At 43.2% G+C, this 18913-nt stretch overlaps 1 protein-coding gene across 3 annotated transcripts in view; it reads left to right on the plus strand.

Annotated features, from left to right (window-relative positions):
* LOC110796354 (187-kDa microtubule-associated protein AIR9) overlaps nucleotides 1–8041 on the plus strand; it is a 41900-nt gene extending 33859 nt beyond the window's left edge. For 2 of the 3 annotated variants that reach the window (XM_022001420.2, XM_022001419.2), the window contains exons 33-38: nucleotides 765–920; nucleotides 1818–1949; nucleotides 2335–2393; nucleotides 5562–5594; nucleotides 5681–5812; nucleotides 7606–8041. In XM_022001420.2, the coding sequence (XP_021857112.1) occupies nucleotides 765–920; nucleotides 1818–1949; nucleotides 2335–2393; nucleotides 5562–5594; nucleotides 5681–5812; nucleotides 7606–7782 (689 nt within the window). In that variant the 3' untranslated portion in view covers nucleotides 7783–8041. Of the gene's footprint in view, nucleotides 1–764; nucleotides 921–1817; nucleotides 1950–2334; nucleotides 2394–5561; nucleotides 5595–5680; nucleotides 5813–7605 lie in introns of those variants that run through there. The other variant, XR_008920922.1, reaches the window with a different exon arrangement.
* Nucleotides 8042–18913: the final 10872 nt, after the last annotated feature.

Raw genomic sequence — 18913 nt, forward strand, 5'->3', positions numbered from 1 at the left:
TTAGGAAAACTTGTTGGGTGTGACCTGGTACTATTTTAGAGTCAATATTAAGATAAGACTATTTCAATGTTCACTGGAGATTTTAGCAATCTCCAAAATAAGCCTTTTTAAGGAGCAATAATTATTGAATAAAAATCAGAACTTCCTACCCAGTGTTGCCTACTTGCCTTGCTTGTGTTATGTTGTCACAATATAGATATTGTGTATCCACTTGCTTTAAAAAATCCTAAATCCACCAAACGTCCCGCAAACGAATTTTTCTAGTCATCCGCTCCGCTTGTGTTTAGCATGCCCTGATCGCCCCTATTCCCTTACACTTTTTGCCAATAGGCATGACTATCCCTTCTCAAATCAAAAGATTTTCGTGTGCCCGACACTCGTGGACAGGCCCTTTCCTCCCTTTGCTTGTACCCTTGCCATCCCAAGGCCAGAGTGTGCCGGATGATCTGGTGGCAAATCACCCAAACGGTGACACTACATCTGGAATTCCGTTTTTTCATGAAAGAAAATCTTCTTGCCACTGTTTTCACTTGAGAGCTACTCAAATGAATTGTACACCGTTTGTAGGGAACGCAATCATAACTAATTCAAATGTCTTTATTACGGAGAACTACTTTTCTTATTGCTGAGTTGAGGAGTCAGTCAAATTATGTTTCTGTTTACTTGCTTGAAGTGGCTGATGTTTCATTAATGCATTTCCTGCTTGACTCGGTCATGACATCCTGCTATGTTGTTCTAGCAAATTGAATTCTTGCATATTTCAGGAATACCTAGAATTGATAAACTGGAGATTGAGGGAAGAGGATTTCACACTAATTTGTATGCTGTTCGAGGAGTTTATAGTGGAGGAAAAGAAGGAAAAAGTAGAATACAGTGGCTTAGATCTATGGTCGGCAGTCCTGATCTCATCTCTATTCCAGGTACATTCTTCAGGCCTCCCCTATGTCTCCGATCTCGCCATCAACTTTGTTATTTGGTTTGGTAAAAAGTTCACTCTCTTTTTCTATGCATGTAAAAGTAAACTTTATTTAGCAATCCTTATATAGTGCCGTCATAGGCAAATGGCATATCCATAGTGATGATACATAAGTTCAAACATAAAATATGGTAATCCGAATATGTTGATGGTTTGTCATCCTTAAAGAACATATTTTTGGTTAGTTTTTCCTCATTTTATTTATTGTTTGGGGTTTTTCATCCTTAAAGAACATATATTGGATGTTCGGGAGGGTCTTGTGTCATCCAACTTATTGCTACTTTCCTGCTCCCTTCGACCCTTAAAGATTTCCCCATCCCCTACTTTTACGTTGTTAAGAGTTGTCTTCAGAAGTTTTGTAATTTGGCATTTAGCATGTGGGAATGTGGGGTAGTAAATGAAGTGGAGAGGACTGGGGACCATATTGACTAAAGAGGAAATGGAGCAATCTTCAAGGGAAGGCCCCAAAAGGAAAATGGGGCAATCTTTTAGGGACCGAGGGAGTATTATCTGGGGTGACGAGGCTGCTGGAAATATGTCAACCAGACAATGCATCTGTCAAATGTTTGCAATTTGCATTATTGCTGCTTGTGGGTACTTTAAACAATAACAAGATACCATATGTAATTTTCTCTTGAGTCTGTCATGTTTCATATCATCCTCATTGAAAGACTCTGACTTGTCAGAGGCTTTTTGAAATCTGCATTCGCCAATTTTTTGTATTATTGCTACTGTCTGGATACTATTATCAGTAACAAACTACCATAAGCATTTTGCTCATCCATATTCTCAGTTCATCATTTATTGTGACTGTTTAGGCTTACGATGTTTAATATTTTAGGGGAAGTGGGAAGAATGTATGAAGCTAATGTTGATGATGTGGGATATCGGCTAGTTGCAGTATACACCCCAGTGAGAGAAGATGGAGTTGAGGGATACCCGATCTCGGCCTCAACAGAACCAATAGCAGTCGGTAAACACATCTGCACAATGATATTAATTAACTACTGAAATTGTTTGCTTTTGTTTGATTTTCAGCATTCTTTCCCTGGTATTCATACAGAATAACATTCATCTTCTTTTTAGGCCACATGTCCTCAGTGTTTTTGCTTGCAAATCATATGGCTATCATGAGATTATGATGTCTCCTTTTGCTAAAATTCTGATTGTGGATCAAATTATTTCAACATCAGATCCTAATTGAACCCCATTAACTCCATTAATTCCCTTCCCCCCTCTTCCGGGTCTTGAATATTTTGTCAGTATTCAGTGTGAAATATTGTCATACATGATAAGACACTGTACCCTTGTAATAGTATCTAAGAGCTGATATTATTCTTTGCTGTTTTTACTTGCAGAGCCTGATGTTCTCGAAGAAGTGAAGAAAAAACTTGACCTTGGATCTGTGAAGTTCGAGGTACATATTGTGCTCAATATATTTTGTATCTTTTGATCTGAAAATAGTTCACAGGACAACTAATAAGCAAAAGCTGTGAAAAGGTCATGCATAAGTTCTTAGCCCATAATTATTTTAGTCTTTGTCCTTTCATCTGTGGGTTTTCTGAAGTATTATCTTTTCACCCTTTACTTTCCGTGATTTATGAGTCTTGCATGTTATTAAAGTTTTGTCTTGTAAAAGAAGTTAATTTTCACAAGACTTCAAGGTAGTCTTTGGAACTTGAATTTCATTTCAAATGTGGGAATTGAAATATTGAGATTCAATTCAAATTTTACTGTGTGGTAAATATGTGGTTTATTTTTTGGCAAGTTAATACTGGAATTTCAAATCCAATATTTCAATTACTTTGATGTTTGGGAACTGATTATAATATCGATTTTAGAATTGTAAATATTCCGCCAGAAGAATAACATCATGAGAGTGAAATTCAATATTTCAATTCAATCAAACAAATTTCTAACAAATAACCGATATTCCATTTCTTTCTCTCTCAAACTTCCAAAAAATTAAAAATTAATCAACGAACAAAATTATTGGGAAACAAAAATGGCGAGTGCGAAGAGTTAGGCGAGAGAGCGAGTAGCTATTGAGTCTTGAGCAATAATCCTATGTTCCGATTCAACCATCGCCGATGGAGATCGCCGCCGTTGCTAATGACTTCGGGGCGTGTCAAATTGTCAACTCGCTTAGACTGGCTTTGACGACACTAGCAGTTTCACAACGGATATTACTGTGGCAAAGAGTGGGTGGCACTGCAAGGTTACTTAGCGAGGACAAGAAAGACGTCGTTGTCGGTCGCACACGGTGCATGAAGATGTTGGAAGGACCTCTGAAAGGGAGGGATGCGATTTCAGAGGAGAGGAGAGATAGTGGTGGACCTGGTGGTGGTGGTTCAGACTTCAGACGGTGAGGTTAGTCGGAGGAGGGAGAGGGTTTCGGAGAGGAGAGAGAGGGTGAGTTTCATTTTGTGAAAGCAAAGCAGAAATAAGACAATTGGGCTTGCTGAAGAATTTGATTTGACAACCTAAATTGTGTCATTTTAAATTACACATGTATGAGCCTCTAACATTCATTAAAGGATTTGGGCCAAATTCAGCATTTCAAATTCTTGATTTCCTATGGCTACCATCTTTATCCAATTCCAGAATTTCAAATGAAATCCTTGAATCCAGACATAGCACAACTTTATTTTTGTGTTATTCAGTTCACTCGCTCTTTTATTAATTTTCAGTCCTTTAAAACTGCTTGTTCTAGAACAGATCAACGATATGATTGTCATAGCATTGAACCTGACTAGGATTGAGTCAAAGTAAGCAAGAGAATTCTCAAAAGTAGCCGGAGTCACGAGTTGCATTTTAGACTGCATCAAAACCAAATATAGGAAAGCTCATCATCTCTTAATTCCAACTCCATCTCAACAAAACGGTCCAGTCTACTTTGTTTAATAGGGCATTAGGATCCAGAAAAATCCTAAGTGTAACCTGAAGTTAATCTCCTAAAGCTATTCTAACTTTAGGCTATGTTTGGCAAAACTAATTGAAATAGAGCTGAAACTTGAAAGGTTGTAGCTGAAACTGGAAAGGTTGTAGCTGAAACTGATAAGGTGTTGAAACTAATAAGATACCTGATTAGATGAGTTGCTTGGTAGAACTAATGGTTTAAGGAGTTGAGATTTATAAAATAATTGTTTTAAATAAAAAGTTAAAGGTAAAATACATGAAATTTTAAGGACCTTAAATTGAAACGTTACTCAAAGTAACGTCTCAATTTAAGTCAATTTCAAGAGCTTTTTTAAGGTGCTTGACAAATCGCTCTAATCATTTAAGGTGACTTAAAATTTTAGCACCTTATCATTTAAGACGCCTGAAATGGCGTGACCCTTAATGTCCAACACTACTAATCAGAGTAAGAAAAACAAAATCAATCCTTGCTAAGAAAAAAAAAAATGCGTGACAAACTGTAGTGAACTAGCCTAATAGAAAGGCGTACTTTTTTATTGCATAATTAGTTGGTTAAGGTTTAGCTTGAGGAGTAAGATAGTCGGCTACAAGCAAGTGAGAGTAGGCAAAGAGAATGATATCCAGAATATTTTATTTTTCCTTCACTTTGCATTTTGGTAGTGAAACAAGCCACTAGAAGCTTGGATCTATGAAATCAACTGTTCTGCTTTCAGAATATTAATCACATTCTCTTTCTTCTTCCTTTAATTTCTGTTGTAGATATATTAATTTTGCAGATGGTAATAGAGTAGTTCCTTCTGGGAGATTTAATTCATAACACATACTCTATTACACTAAATACTAATCCTACTTGCATAAGGAATGCTAAAGTAGAAACCTCTTTGTACCGAGCATGCAGGGCCTTCCTTCTTCTCCTAATTAGTTTAAGGAACCAACTAACCTTAGAAAGTCTTCACCAATCCGCATGTAGCCTTGCTGGCCAAGTAGATCTCATGCTTTCCTTGCAAGAGCACAGAACAATGTGATTAGTCCACAGGAAAGTGTAAACAACCCTAACACATTAAAACTTGAATTATTTGAAACCTTTAAGGCCAGCTATTCAAATTAAATAACTGATATTGAAGCTAAATTGTAAAATCTCCTCTTAAAGAGTGATGCGAAACCACGTTGTTTTCAAGAAAGCAATTAAAGGTAGTTATGCATGTTCCAACATCTTAAAAAGATACAGCGATTGAAATAGCCTGAGACTTATATTAATATTAGCTACATCATGATAGGCTTTAGTATATCCTAGTTTTAAGGGTTGCTGAGATGTACCAAACCTTACCCGTGATCCTTGCGATGACAGAAAAACTGTTTTAGTTGATCCAATATGATAAACAACAGTTGTCTACTGCTCCACAATAAACTAGAAGGGCAAGCATTGCAATAAGCCAATTGAATTTAGTCCATTATTATTCAAAAGTCAAAGAACAATTATTCTCGGACTTCACTGGAATTGGGCATGATATTGTGCCTCAATTGGGAATATTGTTATCATTTTTCATCATCTCGGTGTATCATTTTGTCATTAATGATGTCAATACCATTCTATGAATTATATGGGCATGAGAATCTTTTACAGTATCTTCTGGTTACGCTTAATGACTTCTACTGCTTGCAACAGGTAATATGCAACAAGGCTCCATCCTCCAAAAAGGTTGCTACTTCTTCTGCCAAGTCTTTCTATTTCTTGTTGTCTTTTCGAATAACTATGAAAAATGTCTCACGTCTTTTACATCTCAGATTTTGGATACTGGGGGTCTTGAGAGGAGAATTCTTGAAATTAACAGAAAGAGAGCCAAGGTTGTGAAGCCTGGTTCTAAAACCTCTTTCCCGACTACAGAAATGCGCGGCAGTTATGCTCCCCCATTCCATGTAAGTAATTCTCAGCTAGCTAGGCAGATTTAATTCTATCCATCAGAGCATCATAACTAAAGTAAGGTTGGAAATTTTAAATATTTGAGCCTTGACCCATAAATTTTCTTATTCTCTTCGCTTGTTTCAGTTGACTTAGTGCAACATTAATATTGTCTCTATTTTGTTCCCCTACCTCAATTCCATATCTTAAGATATTCAGGAAACTAAAGATGTAGATTTACTTGAAAATTACAAATAGTACACCATATTCTTAGCATGATTAAAGGCAGAAAAGTCAAAATATACAGGATGCCACAACTAGATAGTATTTTTCTAGTAAAAGCGAATTAGTTGATTAGGTCTTTGCTAGTGTTGAAATGCAACCATTTATGCATAATAAAAAAATAAACCAACTTCATCTGAGTCAAATCAGTTTTTTGTCTTGCAAGAGAGTAATTAATTCTGTCAAGAACTGTGTGTTAATTAATAAGCTACTTGATGGTAATGACTCTAATAAGTCACTTTATTAGATATGATGGACATTATTTGAATTGACCTCATGTGGTGGTATTGGCTTGCTTTGTACTATTTGAAGCCCAGGAGAATGGTCTACTGTCCAAAGAAAAGCGTAGACTAATACTTTAGTAACTAAAACTTGTTCCCTTTCCTTGTCTATACAATTATGTATTCATCTTATATAGGTAATGGTGAAGAAAAGTACTGTGTGTGCAATTGAAACCGCTTTCCTACAATGGTACTTCAAAGTAAAAACTAAAACCTCAGATAGAAATAAAAAAATTCAACAGAAAATCATGTTTAATCTTATTCCTGACTGATTTAGATTATGATGATTTAGGCACAAGTCATCCACAATGAATAAACACAATCTGACTTGATAAATTTTTGGAATTTTTTGTCAGAAAGGACTTTTATAGTCCAAAAATTATGACAAAAGACCTTTTAAAAAAAATTGTAAGATAGGACCCAAATCAGGTTTTTTGTTGGGAATAGGGACCAAGACCCATTTTCTTGCGGTCAAACCCATTTCTCCGGCATTGACCACCACGTGTACAGCACATGACCCATTTTAACGAATAATTTTTTTTATTTAAATTTTTCCCTCCACATTTCCCCCCACCCTTAAGCCCCCTTGACTAACTTCAGAAACATTAAAAAAAAGTCGTTTTCTCTCTCCTCTTTACTCTATCCTCTTCGCCATTTTCGCGCTCCAATTTTTCATGGATTCGTTCTTTGTAGTTTTTTTAAAAAAATCGTCAATTTCCCTTTGATTGCCGTGGCAATTTGTACAAGGTAACAGTTAAAGCCCCAATTTTTTTTGTCCAATTTCTCCAATTTGTGAACTCTTTGATTGTCGAGGAGAGAGAAAACGTGTTTTTTTTTAGGTTTCTGAAGGTAGTTAAGGGGGGGGGGGGGGAGGGGAATGTTGGAGGGATTTTTTTTTTTTAAAGTTTTTCTTCATTAAAATGGGTCACGTGATGTGCACGTGGTGGTCAACGCTGGAGAAATGGGTTTAACTGTCGCAAAATGGATCTTGGTCCCTATTCCCAACAAAAAACCTGATTTGGGTCCTTTCTCACAACTTTTATTTTTTGAAAGGTCCTTTGTCTCAATTTTTGGACTATAAAAGGTCATTTCTGACCATAATTCCTAAATTTTTCAAGGACTGAAACCTGTTATAAACATGATTTGCCAATTGGTGTGATCCATTCTGAGCTTTAATTGCCTCAGTTTCTATTTGATTGGAAAAAAGGATTGATCATAACAGATTACTTTCATAATTGTTTGATCAGGTGGAGGTTTTTCGCAATGACCAACATCGGCTGAGGGTTGTGGTTGACAGCAAAAACGAAGTAGATATTATGGTGCATACACGCCACTTGAGGGATGTAATTGTGCTTGTTCTTCGAGGTTTGGCTCAAAAGTTCAACAGCACATCCCTAAATTCTTTGCTGAAAATAGAAACATAGGAATTTGTTCAGAGTGAATATGTGCAAAAGGTCATTTCTGTCATGTCCAGTGAGGTTTGTTTCATATCTGGTTTATTTTCCTTATTTGTATGGAAGTTGTCATTGTAGGCAATGGCAGATCGTGTATCTATAAGTTTGGGTGTCACATGTAAGTTTGTTATTTGTACAAGACAAAGAAATTAGAATTTAGAAGACCTTGAATCGTATTGTCATTTCTGAAAAGAATCTATCTTCTTCATCATGCAATATTTTCTTGGAAGAGTGTGCTAATCAGATTATCATGCAATATTCAAAGCACGACCTTAATTCTTGGAGTTCTCATTGACAAATGATGATATCTGAAACTTTTAAGATCAAACTCATTTACAGTTTCATTTACTTTATGCTGATGGTTTAGACCACCATAATGCAGGACACGAGCATTAAAAGAGGATTTTTACCGTACACCTGGTTGCACAAGGTACAACCGATTTTATATGGACAATTGTTGCATTTGTAACCACATATTTTAAGGTCCTTTTAATTAACGGTTCATCGGAATACGTTAAACTTTTGGAAATGACTATCTAATAAATTGGCAACTTCCAAAACCTCACTTACAGTTTGACGTTGAGCGAATAGTGAGTCTAAACAACTTTTGGGAGAGGTGTTACGGAGGTCTAACTTTAATTAATATATGATGTTAAATATTTTTTGTTTAGAAAATTAAATGAATCAACAAAGGGAAAGAAAGAGAATAGGAATGAAACCCTATGATTTAGAATATTGTTTGGGTGGAACAAAAAGAATGGAGAAGAATGAAGAGGAGAAAAACCAGATGAAGAAAACCAGCGACGGAGAAATCGAAGAAGAGAAATCGCGGCCTCGCCGCCACCTCTCCCTTCCGCCGCCACCTCCTTCCCCTCTTTTCTCCCTTCCGCCGCCTCCTTCCCCTTCTTTTTCTCCCTTCCGCCGCCTCTTCTCCTTCATCTTCTCACATTTTCATGGGTAAATTTGAGGTTTTAATGGTCTAATTCGACCATGAAAACTCCAGATCTGGAGTTTTAATGGTTGAATTTGACTATTTAAAGCCATGATTAAGAGTTGTGTAGATGATGCTCGAAGTCGCCATTAATGGTGAAGCTCGAGCGGCGATGGTGAAGCCGTTAATGGTGAAGTTCGGGCGGCGGCAGAGGTGGTGGATCTTTCGGAGCAGAAGTCGAAGCGGCGGTGGAAGGGGTGGCGGCGGTGGACGGACCGGCGACGGCGGTAGAGGTGGTAGTGGTCTGATTGTGGGGTTGAAGATCTAGGTTAGAGGAGGGAGAGAGGGGCTAGGGAAGTGAAGGGGGAAAGGAATGGGAAAGTGTAGGGGGGGTGGGGAATGAGTATAGAGGGTTTTAGGGTAAAGTCAATAATAAAAAGGGGTAAAGGGAATGAAGAAATAGACATAACAAACAACAACAAAGGGTATGATATCCTCCCATTCCCATTCCCTTTGATTACTACCCCCAACCAAACGCCCCCTAATTATAAGTAGATTCCATAATTTTTCGTCTATTTGAAAAGCGTAATTTTAAATTAACAAGACATTTTCAAATAGCTTTTGGGTTGTATCGTTATGAATTTCATGTCGCTTTCTCATATTGGCTTGTATCTTAAATTCTTAATATATTTGGTTGTACAATAGGCTAGGAAAGGGGAAAAAACCCTGCTACAGTACTAAAGAAATAAAACCAATTATGCTCCGTATGAATACAATAGTTGACTAATCAATCTGTTGTTGGATTAACTTCTCTTAGTTCTTATGAACCTATTGACATTTTATCCCAACTTGAAATGATTATTCTTGAAATATATCTTTTATGCATAATAAAAAGGTTTGAGATTTATTGGGGTTTTACACATTTCTTATAACATTTGAATCAAAGACTGTTTGGGCTCCCAATTGACTCTCAATTGGGCCACTAAGTCCAAAGCCCAATGGCTCTAAACAACAGCATCAAACCCACCAATGGCTAGTCAGCCATCCATCAAGGCCCAAGGCCCAAAAGCAATAAATGACCTATGGGCATTTATTATGCAAACACTATAAATAGGCCGCCAAGGCTCACACCTCAAGGTACGTCCAATTTACCGCCTTAAGACTACTCTTCTAGAGAACTTCTCTCTAGAATCCGAGCATCATTCTTACTTAGGCATCGGAGGGGCTTTCCTCGGAAACACCCCCGAGGCTAGTGACTTTGCTCTTGTGCAGGTGAATTCGGACTCCACTCATTCAAACAAGCAAGATCTTCAACACATACAAAAGGGCCTTCATTCGAAGCCCATTGTTTCCATCTTTACAACACCGGAACAATTTGGCGCCGTCTGTGGGGACGAACACTTCAAAGCCTTTGAAAGACATCAATCACCTCTTTCCGCGAAAATGGTGAATGATGTTGTTAACAACAATGACGGCGATATGATGGTGCGGTCAGATTCAGAATCTGACCAAGAGGGGCACCCTCAATCGATGGCGAGGTCACAGCCAAGCAGAGCTACGACCGCCACAAATGCAGGACCTCCGATTCCAACTAGGGAGGAGCTCACTGCGGCCATGACCATCATGCAAAACTTCCTCTTCAATGAGAAGCAGCAAGGACTGGCAAATGACCGCAGAGAAGAGAGGAGGACCAGGCGAAGGCTGAACGAGCCGCCCAGTGCGGAAGTGTCCAGACCCGAACGAGAACTCCTTCCCTTGACAGGTACACACTTAACGTCGAGGTGGATGGAAAGCACGTGGGACACCCAAAAAAGGGCACAACAGCAACCAGATTGGTTTGCGAGACCATCGCCCACTCCAACAGCTCTCCAAAGCGAATCAACTACTCGTAACACTCGGATCCGAAGCTCGGTGCTCAGCAGGTTGAGGCCCTCGGTCCACTCAAGGTTAAGACCTTCGATCCATACGAGACTCGGGGTAGGTGAGTCGAGCAGATCTGGCGAACGACCCGAGGTCAGTAGCCGAGAAAGAAGAAGAGACAGGAGGCATGATCGAACCCCTAGCCCCCATCGTACGCCCGAACGTTCTAATCACAGAACCTCGGCAAACGAAGGCATCAGGGCTAGACTCGGGAAAAGAATCATGACTCCTACGTCATCCCCTTTCTCGGACGAGCTGATCATGGAAGAAATACCGAAGGTAAGACTGCCAGCGCACCTAACCTACAGCGGAATCACAGATCCGAGGGATCATGTCATCTCCTACGAGCAGCAAATGTTCTTGAGTCCCTACTCCGAAGCATGTTGGTGTAAATACTTCCCAACCACGCTAACCGGAGTGGCGGGAGAGTGGTTTAGATCGCTGCCGAAAGGATCGATCAAGAGCTGGAAAAAGCTGAAAAAGAGATTCTGCACACAGTTCGTGAGCAACAATCGCCCCGAGCGAACCACAGCAGAACTGACCTCAATCCAACAAGAAAGAGACGAAAGTCTGAGAGAATTCATGGCCAGATTCATGAAGGAATCAACAAACATACCAAACTTGCAGCCAGACGTGGCCATCTTCGCCTTGAAGCACGCGCTCCAGGAAGGGAAGTTCCGTGACGAACTCTCAATGAAGAACCCCTCCAGAATAGCTGACGTGCTCCAAATGGCTGATGCGTTCATCAGAACCGAAGAGTTCAATAAGGCCGCTGCAAGATTGAAGGGATCGTCGGATCCGAGAGACACAAAGAATACCCAGAGCAAGCCCGAAGGCGGCTCAAGGAAGGGGAAAGAGAAAGTAGGAGCTAGAGAGATGAGCCCGAAGAAAGACGGGAGAAGGGGTGAACTTCAACCCAAATACACCAACTACACTCCACTAGCTCTGCCCCGAAAAGAGATATTTAGCCTCAACAGAAATGATGAAAAGTGGAAACTACCGGGGAAGCTCAAGTCCAACCCAGCTCGGAGAAACAAGAACAAGTGGTGCGAGTTCCATGATGACTTCGGTCACCACACCGAAGAGTGCAACTCACTGAAAGACAACATTGAGGACCTCGTTCGCCGAGGCTACCTGAAACAGTACTTGTTAGACCGAAGGGAGGAAAAAGAAAAGGCCGCCAGTGGCAAACAGCATGAGCAACCCCAGAAGAGGGTCTACGAAGCAACAGGACATAAGAAAAACGACATCCTGGTGGTGTTCGGGGGGCAGAAGTCTGGCCAGGCCAGCAAGAAACACCTAAGAGCCCTCTCCCATCGGGTCAACTTCAGCGCGGTTGGAGACAACCAGCCACACCCCCCGAACATGACCTTCACTGCTGATGATTGCTTCGGAGTCCAGTACAAACATGACGATCCTCTGGTCATTTCCATGGACCTCAACAACCACAACGTACATCGAGTGTTAGTCGACGGAGGAAGTGCCGTCAATATCATCTTCAGAAACTGCTTCGAGCAGCTGATCCTCGAAGAGCCAGAGGAAGCACTGACGAAAGTCAGTTATCCTCTGATCGGATTCAACGGATCCGCAGCTATCCCTCAAGGAAAGATCACCCTGCCAGTCACAGTGGGCGAAGGCCAGGCAGCAAAAACCCTTCGGGACGAATTTTTGGTGATGGACTGCGACTCCGTATACAACGTAATCATGGGGAGAACCATGATTCACAAGATGCAAGCAGTCCCCTCCACATACCACCAGCTGATGATATACGTCTCGGATGCAGGATTCGCCGAACGAATCAGAGGTGATCAAGAAGTGGCGAGAAGAACCTGCCACACTGCTGTCCGAAAGCCCAAACTAGGGGACGGCCCCGAGGAAGAAAAAGGAGCTACGGGAGAGGAAAGCGAGGCAAAAAGGAGAAGAGCAAGCACGAGCAGCTTGTCTCCCGCAGAAGTTGATGCCCGCCCCGAAACCCTATCTCCCGAACCAGATCAAGAAATGGAGGATATCTTCCTCGAAGAGGATTCAGACAGGAGCGTCCGAATAGGCAAGGGCCTAAGCTCGGGGCTCCGAATCGATTTGATCCGATTACTCAGGGATCATAAAGACATCTTTGCATGGTCAGCAGCAGATATGCCAGGGATAAATCCGAAGCTGATTTGTCACAAGCTGGACGTCAACGCTGAAGCTCGGCCAGTCAAGCAAAAAAAGAGGAACTACTCCTCGGAGAAAAACAAAGCCATCGCCGAGGAGGTGAAAAAGTTGCAGGAGGCCGGATTCATTGAGCCATGCATGTATCCGAAATGGCTGGCCAACGTGGTGATGGTCAAAAAAGCGAATGGCTCCTGGCGAATGTGCGTGGATTTCACAGACCTGAACCGAGCCTGCCCCAAAGACTGCTATCCCCTGCCAAGGATAGATCAATTGGTTGACTCCACCAGCGGCCATGCACTGCTCAGCTTCATGGATGCCTTTTCAGGCTACCACCAAGTATTCATGCACCCCGATGACAGAGCAAAGACAGCGTTCATCACAAGCGCAGGAGTGTTCAACTACAAAATGATGCCTTTCGGCTTGAAAAATGCCGGAGCCACCTACCAGAGGCTAGTTGATCACGTCTTCGCCGACCAGAAAGGGAGGAATGTGGAGGTCTATGTGGATGACTCCATCGTAAAAAGCATCAAGGAGGAAGACCACGTCAAAGACTTGGCAGAGACCTTCGGAAATCTGAGGAAATACAGCATGAAGCTGAACCCAAAAAAATGCGTCTTCGGGGTGAAGTCAGGGAAATTCCTCGGATTCATGGTGAGCGAAAGAGGAATTGATGCGAACCCAGACAAAGTCCAAGCGGCATTGGATTTACCCGAGCCGAAGACCAAGAGAGATGTGCAGAGGCTAACCGGCAGGTTAGCCGCACTAACAAGGTTCATATCAAAAGCCTCGGACAAGGGAGCCCCCTTCTTCAAAGCACTGAAACCAAAGAACCTCCCCGGAGGAGAAGCAGAACCAGTCAAGAAAAAAGGGGTCCCGAGGAAAGTGGATCCCGAACTGATATGGGAACAGGAGCAAAAAGAAGCTTTTCAGCAACTCAGAGCCCACCTAGCTCAACTGCCGACACTGGCCAGACCAAAGGAGGGGGAAACCCTGTACCTATATGTCGCAGTTAGCCCTGGAACCGTCAGCGCAGTGCTTCTTCGGGAAGAAGAAAAGAAGCAACAGCCAATCTACTTCACCAGCCGAACACTCACAGGGGCCGAAACCCGGTACCCACTCATCGAGAAAGTCGCATATGCAGTAGTGGTAGCTGCACGAAAACTGAGGCCATACTTCGACTCCCACCAGATCACAGTGCTAACTGACCAACCGCTCGAAAAAGTACTCGACAAAATAGAGAGGTCAGGAAGATTGGCTGCCTGGGCCTTCGAACTATCAGAGTTCGGCATCAAATATCAGCCGAGGACAGCAATCAAAGCACAAGCATTGGCAGACTTCTTGGCCGAGTGCTCATACCAGGAAATGTTGGATGATACGAAAAGCACTTGGGAGGTCTTCACTGACGGATCTTCCACAATAAACGGCTCAGGAGCAGGAGTTGTACTGATCCCCCCGACGGGGAAAAGCATAGAGTATGCATTGAAGTTCGGCTTCAAAGCAACCAACAACGAGGCCGAATACGAGGCCGCAATCGCAGGGATAGAGCTTTGTTTATCCCTGGAGGCCGAACATGTTTGCCTCAAAACTGATTCCCAGCTTGTAGCCAACCAGATCCGAGGGGAGTATGAGGCCAAATGGCCCAGCATGACAGCCTATTTAGCAAAAATTAAATCCTTAACGTCAAAGTTAAGATCCTTTGAAGTCATCCTCATCCCCCGAGGACAGAACACGCAAGCAGACGCACTGTCAAAACTCGCAAGCTCAACACTCATCGACCTAAACAGGTCGGTCCACGTGGAAGTTCACCAAGAGAGAAGCATCGACTTGCTACCCACCACAGTATGCAGCTTACGTACCGAACCTAGCTGGATGGACGCAGTAGTTGCATACAAAGAAAGGGGAGAACTTCCCGAAGATAAGCTGCAAGCGAGAAAACTGAAAAGATTCAACAAATGGTTCATCATCAGCGCCGAAGGAGAGCTCATGAGGAAATCATTCTCTGCTCCGCTGCTAAAATGTGTGGGTCCAACAGACGCTGACTACATCCTAAGGGAAATCCACCTCGGGATATGCGGAAACCACATTGGAGGTAGGACATTGGCACATAAAGCCCTTCGGGCTGGGTACTGGTGGCCCACTATGGTTTCCGAGGCAAAGCAGATGGCAAGGAAATGCGAGAAATGCCAAAAGTTCGCACCAGCCATCCATCAACCAGCTCAAACCCTACAATCAACACTGTATCCCTTACCATTCGCACAGTGGGGGTTAGACATCATTGGTCCCTTCCCCTCAGCGACGAACCAGAAGAAGTGGTTGATTGTAGGAGTCGACTATTTTAGCAAATGGATCGAAGCCGAAGCTGTCTCCTCCATCACCGAACCTCAGGTCCGCAAGTTCATATGGCAGAACATCATCACAAGGTTCGGCATACCAAGACTGATGGTCTTCGACCACGGGAAACAGTTCGACAACACCCCGTTGCAAAAGTGGTGCAAACAGTTCGGCATACACCTAGCGTACTCGGCAGTCTGTCACCCACAAAGCAACGGGCAAGCCGAAGCTGCTAACAAACTCATCCTCAACGCACTCAAGAAAAGAGTCGAGGATGACAAAAACAAATGGTTAGAAGAGCTACCCGGAACGCTATGGTCCCTTCGGACCACTGAGAAAGAAGCTACCGGACATACACCGTTCCACCTTGTATACGGATCCGAAGCTGTAATCCCTGTGGAAATCGGAACAGAAAGCCTGAGGATCCAGGCATACAACAGGTATGATGGGCTCCAAGGAGAAAGCAACAACCAACTTCTATCCGAAGCTCTCGATCTACTGGACGAAGCTCGGAACGATGCAAGGACACTCAACGCAGCCTATTTGCAGAGGGTCAACAAGCATTACAACCGAAGAGTCAACGCCAGACCCCTAAAAGTCGGTGATCTAGTACTCAGAAACGCCGCCTCGGTTCAGAAAGGACGGATCCATGGCAAACTCTCAGCCACTTGGGAAGGACCATACATCATCCATTCCGAAAAAAGGCCAGGCACGTATATGCTGAAACAGTTAGATGGAACAATTTTGAAGAACCATTGGAATACCGATGTTCTCAAGAAATATTTTGTATGATCTCTGTCTGAAAACCAAGTAAGTTGTTTAATGAGAAGAGGAAAGCCAGTGGCACCATGAGTTTCATTAAACTTATCTCTATATTTATCGTCCCTTTATATATACATGCGGCCTCGGATCTGATCAATCCGAGACTAAAAACAGGATTGACTTTGCCCATTCCTTGATAAAATGCAAGAAATGACCAAATCATACACTTCAGGGAATCGTCCAGAATCCTCGGATTCGCGGTACCCTAATAAAATTTCTTCGCAACAAACAGTCGCTCGAATCAAGTTATAAAACTCCGGCTCAGATCCACGGATCGCCGAAGGCATAACTAAAGAGGCAGACTAGCGATCTCTTGCCCAGGTTTCCGAACCACAAGAGATCGGAAGAACAATCCAAACCTCTGAGCAGATCGACGGATTTGAAGAGTCTGGAAACTAAAGAGTCTCTTAGCAGATCTACGGATTTGAAGAACTCGCAAAACTAAAGAGTCTCTTAGCAGATCTACGGATTTGAAGAACTCGCAAAACTAAAGAGTCTCTTAGCAGATCTACGGATTTGAAGAACTCGCAAAACTAAAGAGTCTCTTAGCAGATCTACGGATTTGAAGAACTCGCAAAACTAAAGAGTCTCTTAGCAGATCTACGGATTTGAAGAACTCGCAAAACTAAAGAGTCTCTTAGCAGATCTAAGGATTTGAAGAACTCACAAAGTCAAAGAGTCTCTTAGCAGACCTACGGATTTGAAGAACTCGCAAAAGTTAAAAAGTCTCTTAACAGATCTACGGATTTAAAGAGCTCGCAAGATCAAAAGGTTTTTAGCAAGTCTACAGAAAGAGGAGCTCGAGAAATCTACGGATTTAAAGACCTAAAATTGCGAAAGAACAAGTTGAAAAGAAGCAGCCAAGTAACAAACATTCATTTTTTATTCAATATTTGGGGAGAGTACAAATACATTGAAAACCTCAAAAATTGAAAACAAAATGAAACAGTTAAAATCGGCAGCCATCAACAGACAATACCGGCCTACCGAAGTACTAAAGAAAACAAAAAGAAATGAGTACAACGCAGCGCCGAGGCAAAAGGGGGAAAGGCAAGCACATGTTCGGAAGTCCTCAACTGGAACCGACCGACTCTGAAGAAGACGACTGCCCGAATCCCTAACTCTTGGGAGTCTCAGGAGCATCCCCCAGGGGAGCATCCTTCGAAGAACCCCCAGCAGTAGTATCACCTTCGGAAGTCGCCTTCTGGGCCCGAGCCTCTGCAAGAGCAGCTTGGCGTTCAGCTTCAGCTTCGTCTCGATCGGCCTGGCACTCCACCAAGTGATCCTGGGCCCTCATCCAGAGCGGAACCTTCTCATTCCAAGGGAAATGAGGCATATGCTTCGCGAACATCCGCCGAGCGCCCAGGATGCCATTCCAGTATTGCTCCCTACACTGATCAGCAGTGTAGAGGTCAACTCTCTCTTGCTCCAATTTCCGAATGGCAGCATCCTTCTCTCGGATCTTCAGCTGGAGAACGGGCACCTTGTCAGCTTGGTTCTGAACAATCTCCCGATGCTTGACAAACTGCTGAAGCCTCGCCTCCGCTTCCTGGCTCTGCTTAATGGCCGCCTCAAATTTAGAAGTCATCTCCTTGAGAAGACTGTCCTTTTCTTCAAGTTCGCTCGCAAACTTGGCGGCCATTTCTTTCCTCTCCTTGTCGAAGGAAGCTATCTTTTCAGCATCCTCCTCGACTCGGAAAGTAAGCTTCCCAACTTCGGCCCCGATCTGCTCAGCCGATTCCCTAGCCTCACGACTGTACTGAAGGTACAGTAGCTTGAGGTCCATCATCTCGGCCATGAGCTGCCCAGCCTTCTGGTCCAAGACAGGGATATCACGAGCATAAGCCTCCTGATACCTCGTCAACTGCCTCTCCTCAACCGAGCTACACTCGGAAGCGAACGAGGACCAGAAAACAGCCTGGGAAAGAAGAAAAGACGAGAAAAGATGAGGAAAGAAGAAAAGACGAGAAAAGATGAGGAAAGAAGAAAACAACAAACCAAAAACGGAACTCAAAACAAAATTTCCAACACTTACCTCATTCAGATAATATTGAGCCATCATAGCTGGGTTCCTCTCCTCAGCTCCAGGAACCCTCCACTGCGGGTTGGCCCGAAGAAGATTCTCCCGTGCAGCTTCGGGACCCACCAAAGATCCCACGTGAGCCATGGGGTTCTCCCCCAAAACCGGAGCTCTAGCATAGCGAGCCATCGCCTCCCTTACCTCCTCGGGGATCCGTTTCAGCGGAACATCCGAGCAAGGGTCAGCGTGGATCAGTCTATCCAGGGCCGAGGTCGAAGTAGAGCCCAAGGTCGAGTGGCGCCTCTTCCTCGTCAGACCCTGCTCGGGTTGCTCCTCCTCAGCAGAAGGGACCTCCTTCTCAGCTTCGGGAACCTCTATGTGAGCTTCGGTGAGATCCACCATCTCCTTATCTGGACTTCTCTCCCTTTCGAGAGAAACGTCAGCAGATTCTTCCTTCCGCTCGGCCACAGTAGGGACATCCGAGCCAGGAACAAGGTCGGCTTCAATTGCCTCCATCACCTTGGTTATATCCTGGATCTCGATCCCTAAAGCAGCAGACGGCTTCAGCGGAGAGGGGATGGTATCTTCCTCAGCCAACGGTTGGTCCACGGGCGGCGGTTCCGCAACCACCACACTCTTCAACTTCTGCCCTGGCAAGGGCATGAAGTGAAGGAGATTTTTGGGAGGAGGCATGACTTCCGAAACCTCTTCCTACAGGGCAAACGCTCAAAGGTCAGTTTCAGAAAAAGAGAGAACGGACCACAAAAGGTCCCAAGTCAGAACAAATACCTTCTCCGAAGACTGAGAAGCTTTCGCTTTCTTCGGATGCGCAGAAGGCCTCAAAAGAGTGCTGCCCTTCCTTTTGCGCTGATCCTAAACAGAGGAGACCAAGGGTCAATAAATGTAAAAGAAGACAAAGGAAG

The sequence above is a fragment of the Spinacia oleracea genome, chromosome 5, assembly GCF_020520425.1.
Source record: "Spinacia oleracea cultivar Varoflay chromosome 5, BTI_SOV_V1, whole genome shotgun sequence".
Classification (NCBI taxonomy): domain Eukaryota; kingdom Viridiplantae; phylum Streptophyta; class Magnoliopsida; order Caryophyllales; family Amaranthaceae; genus Spinacia; species Spinacia oleracea.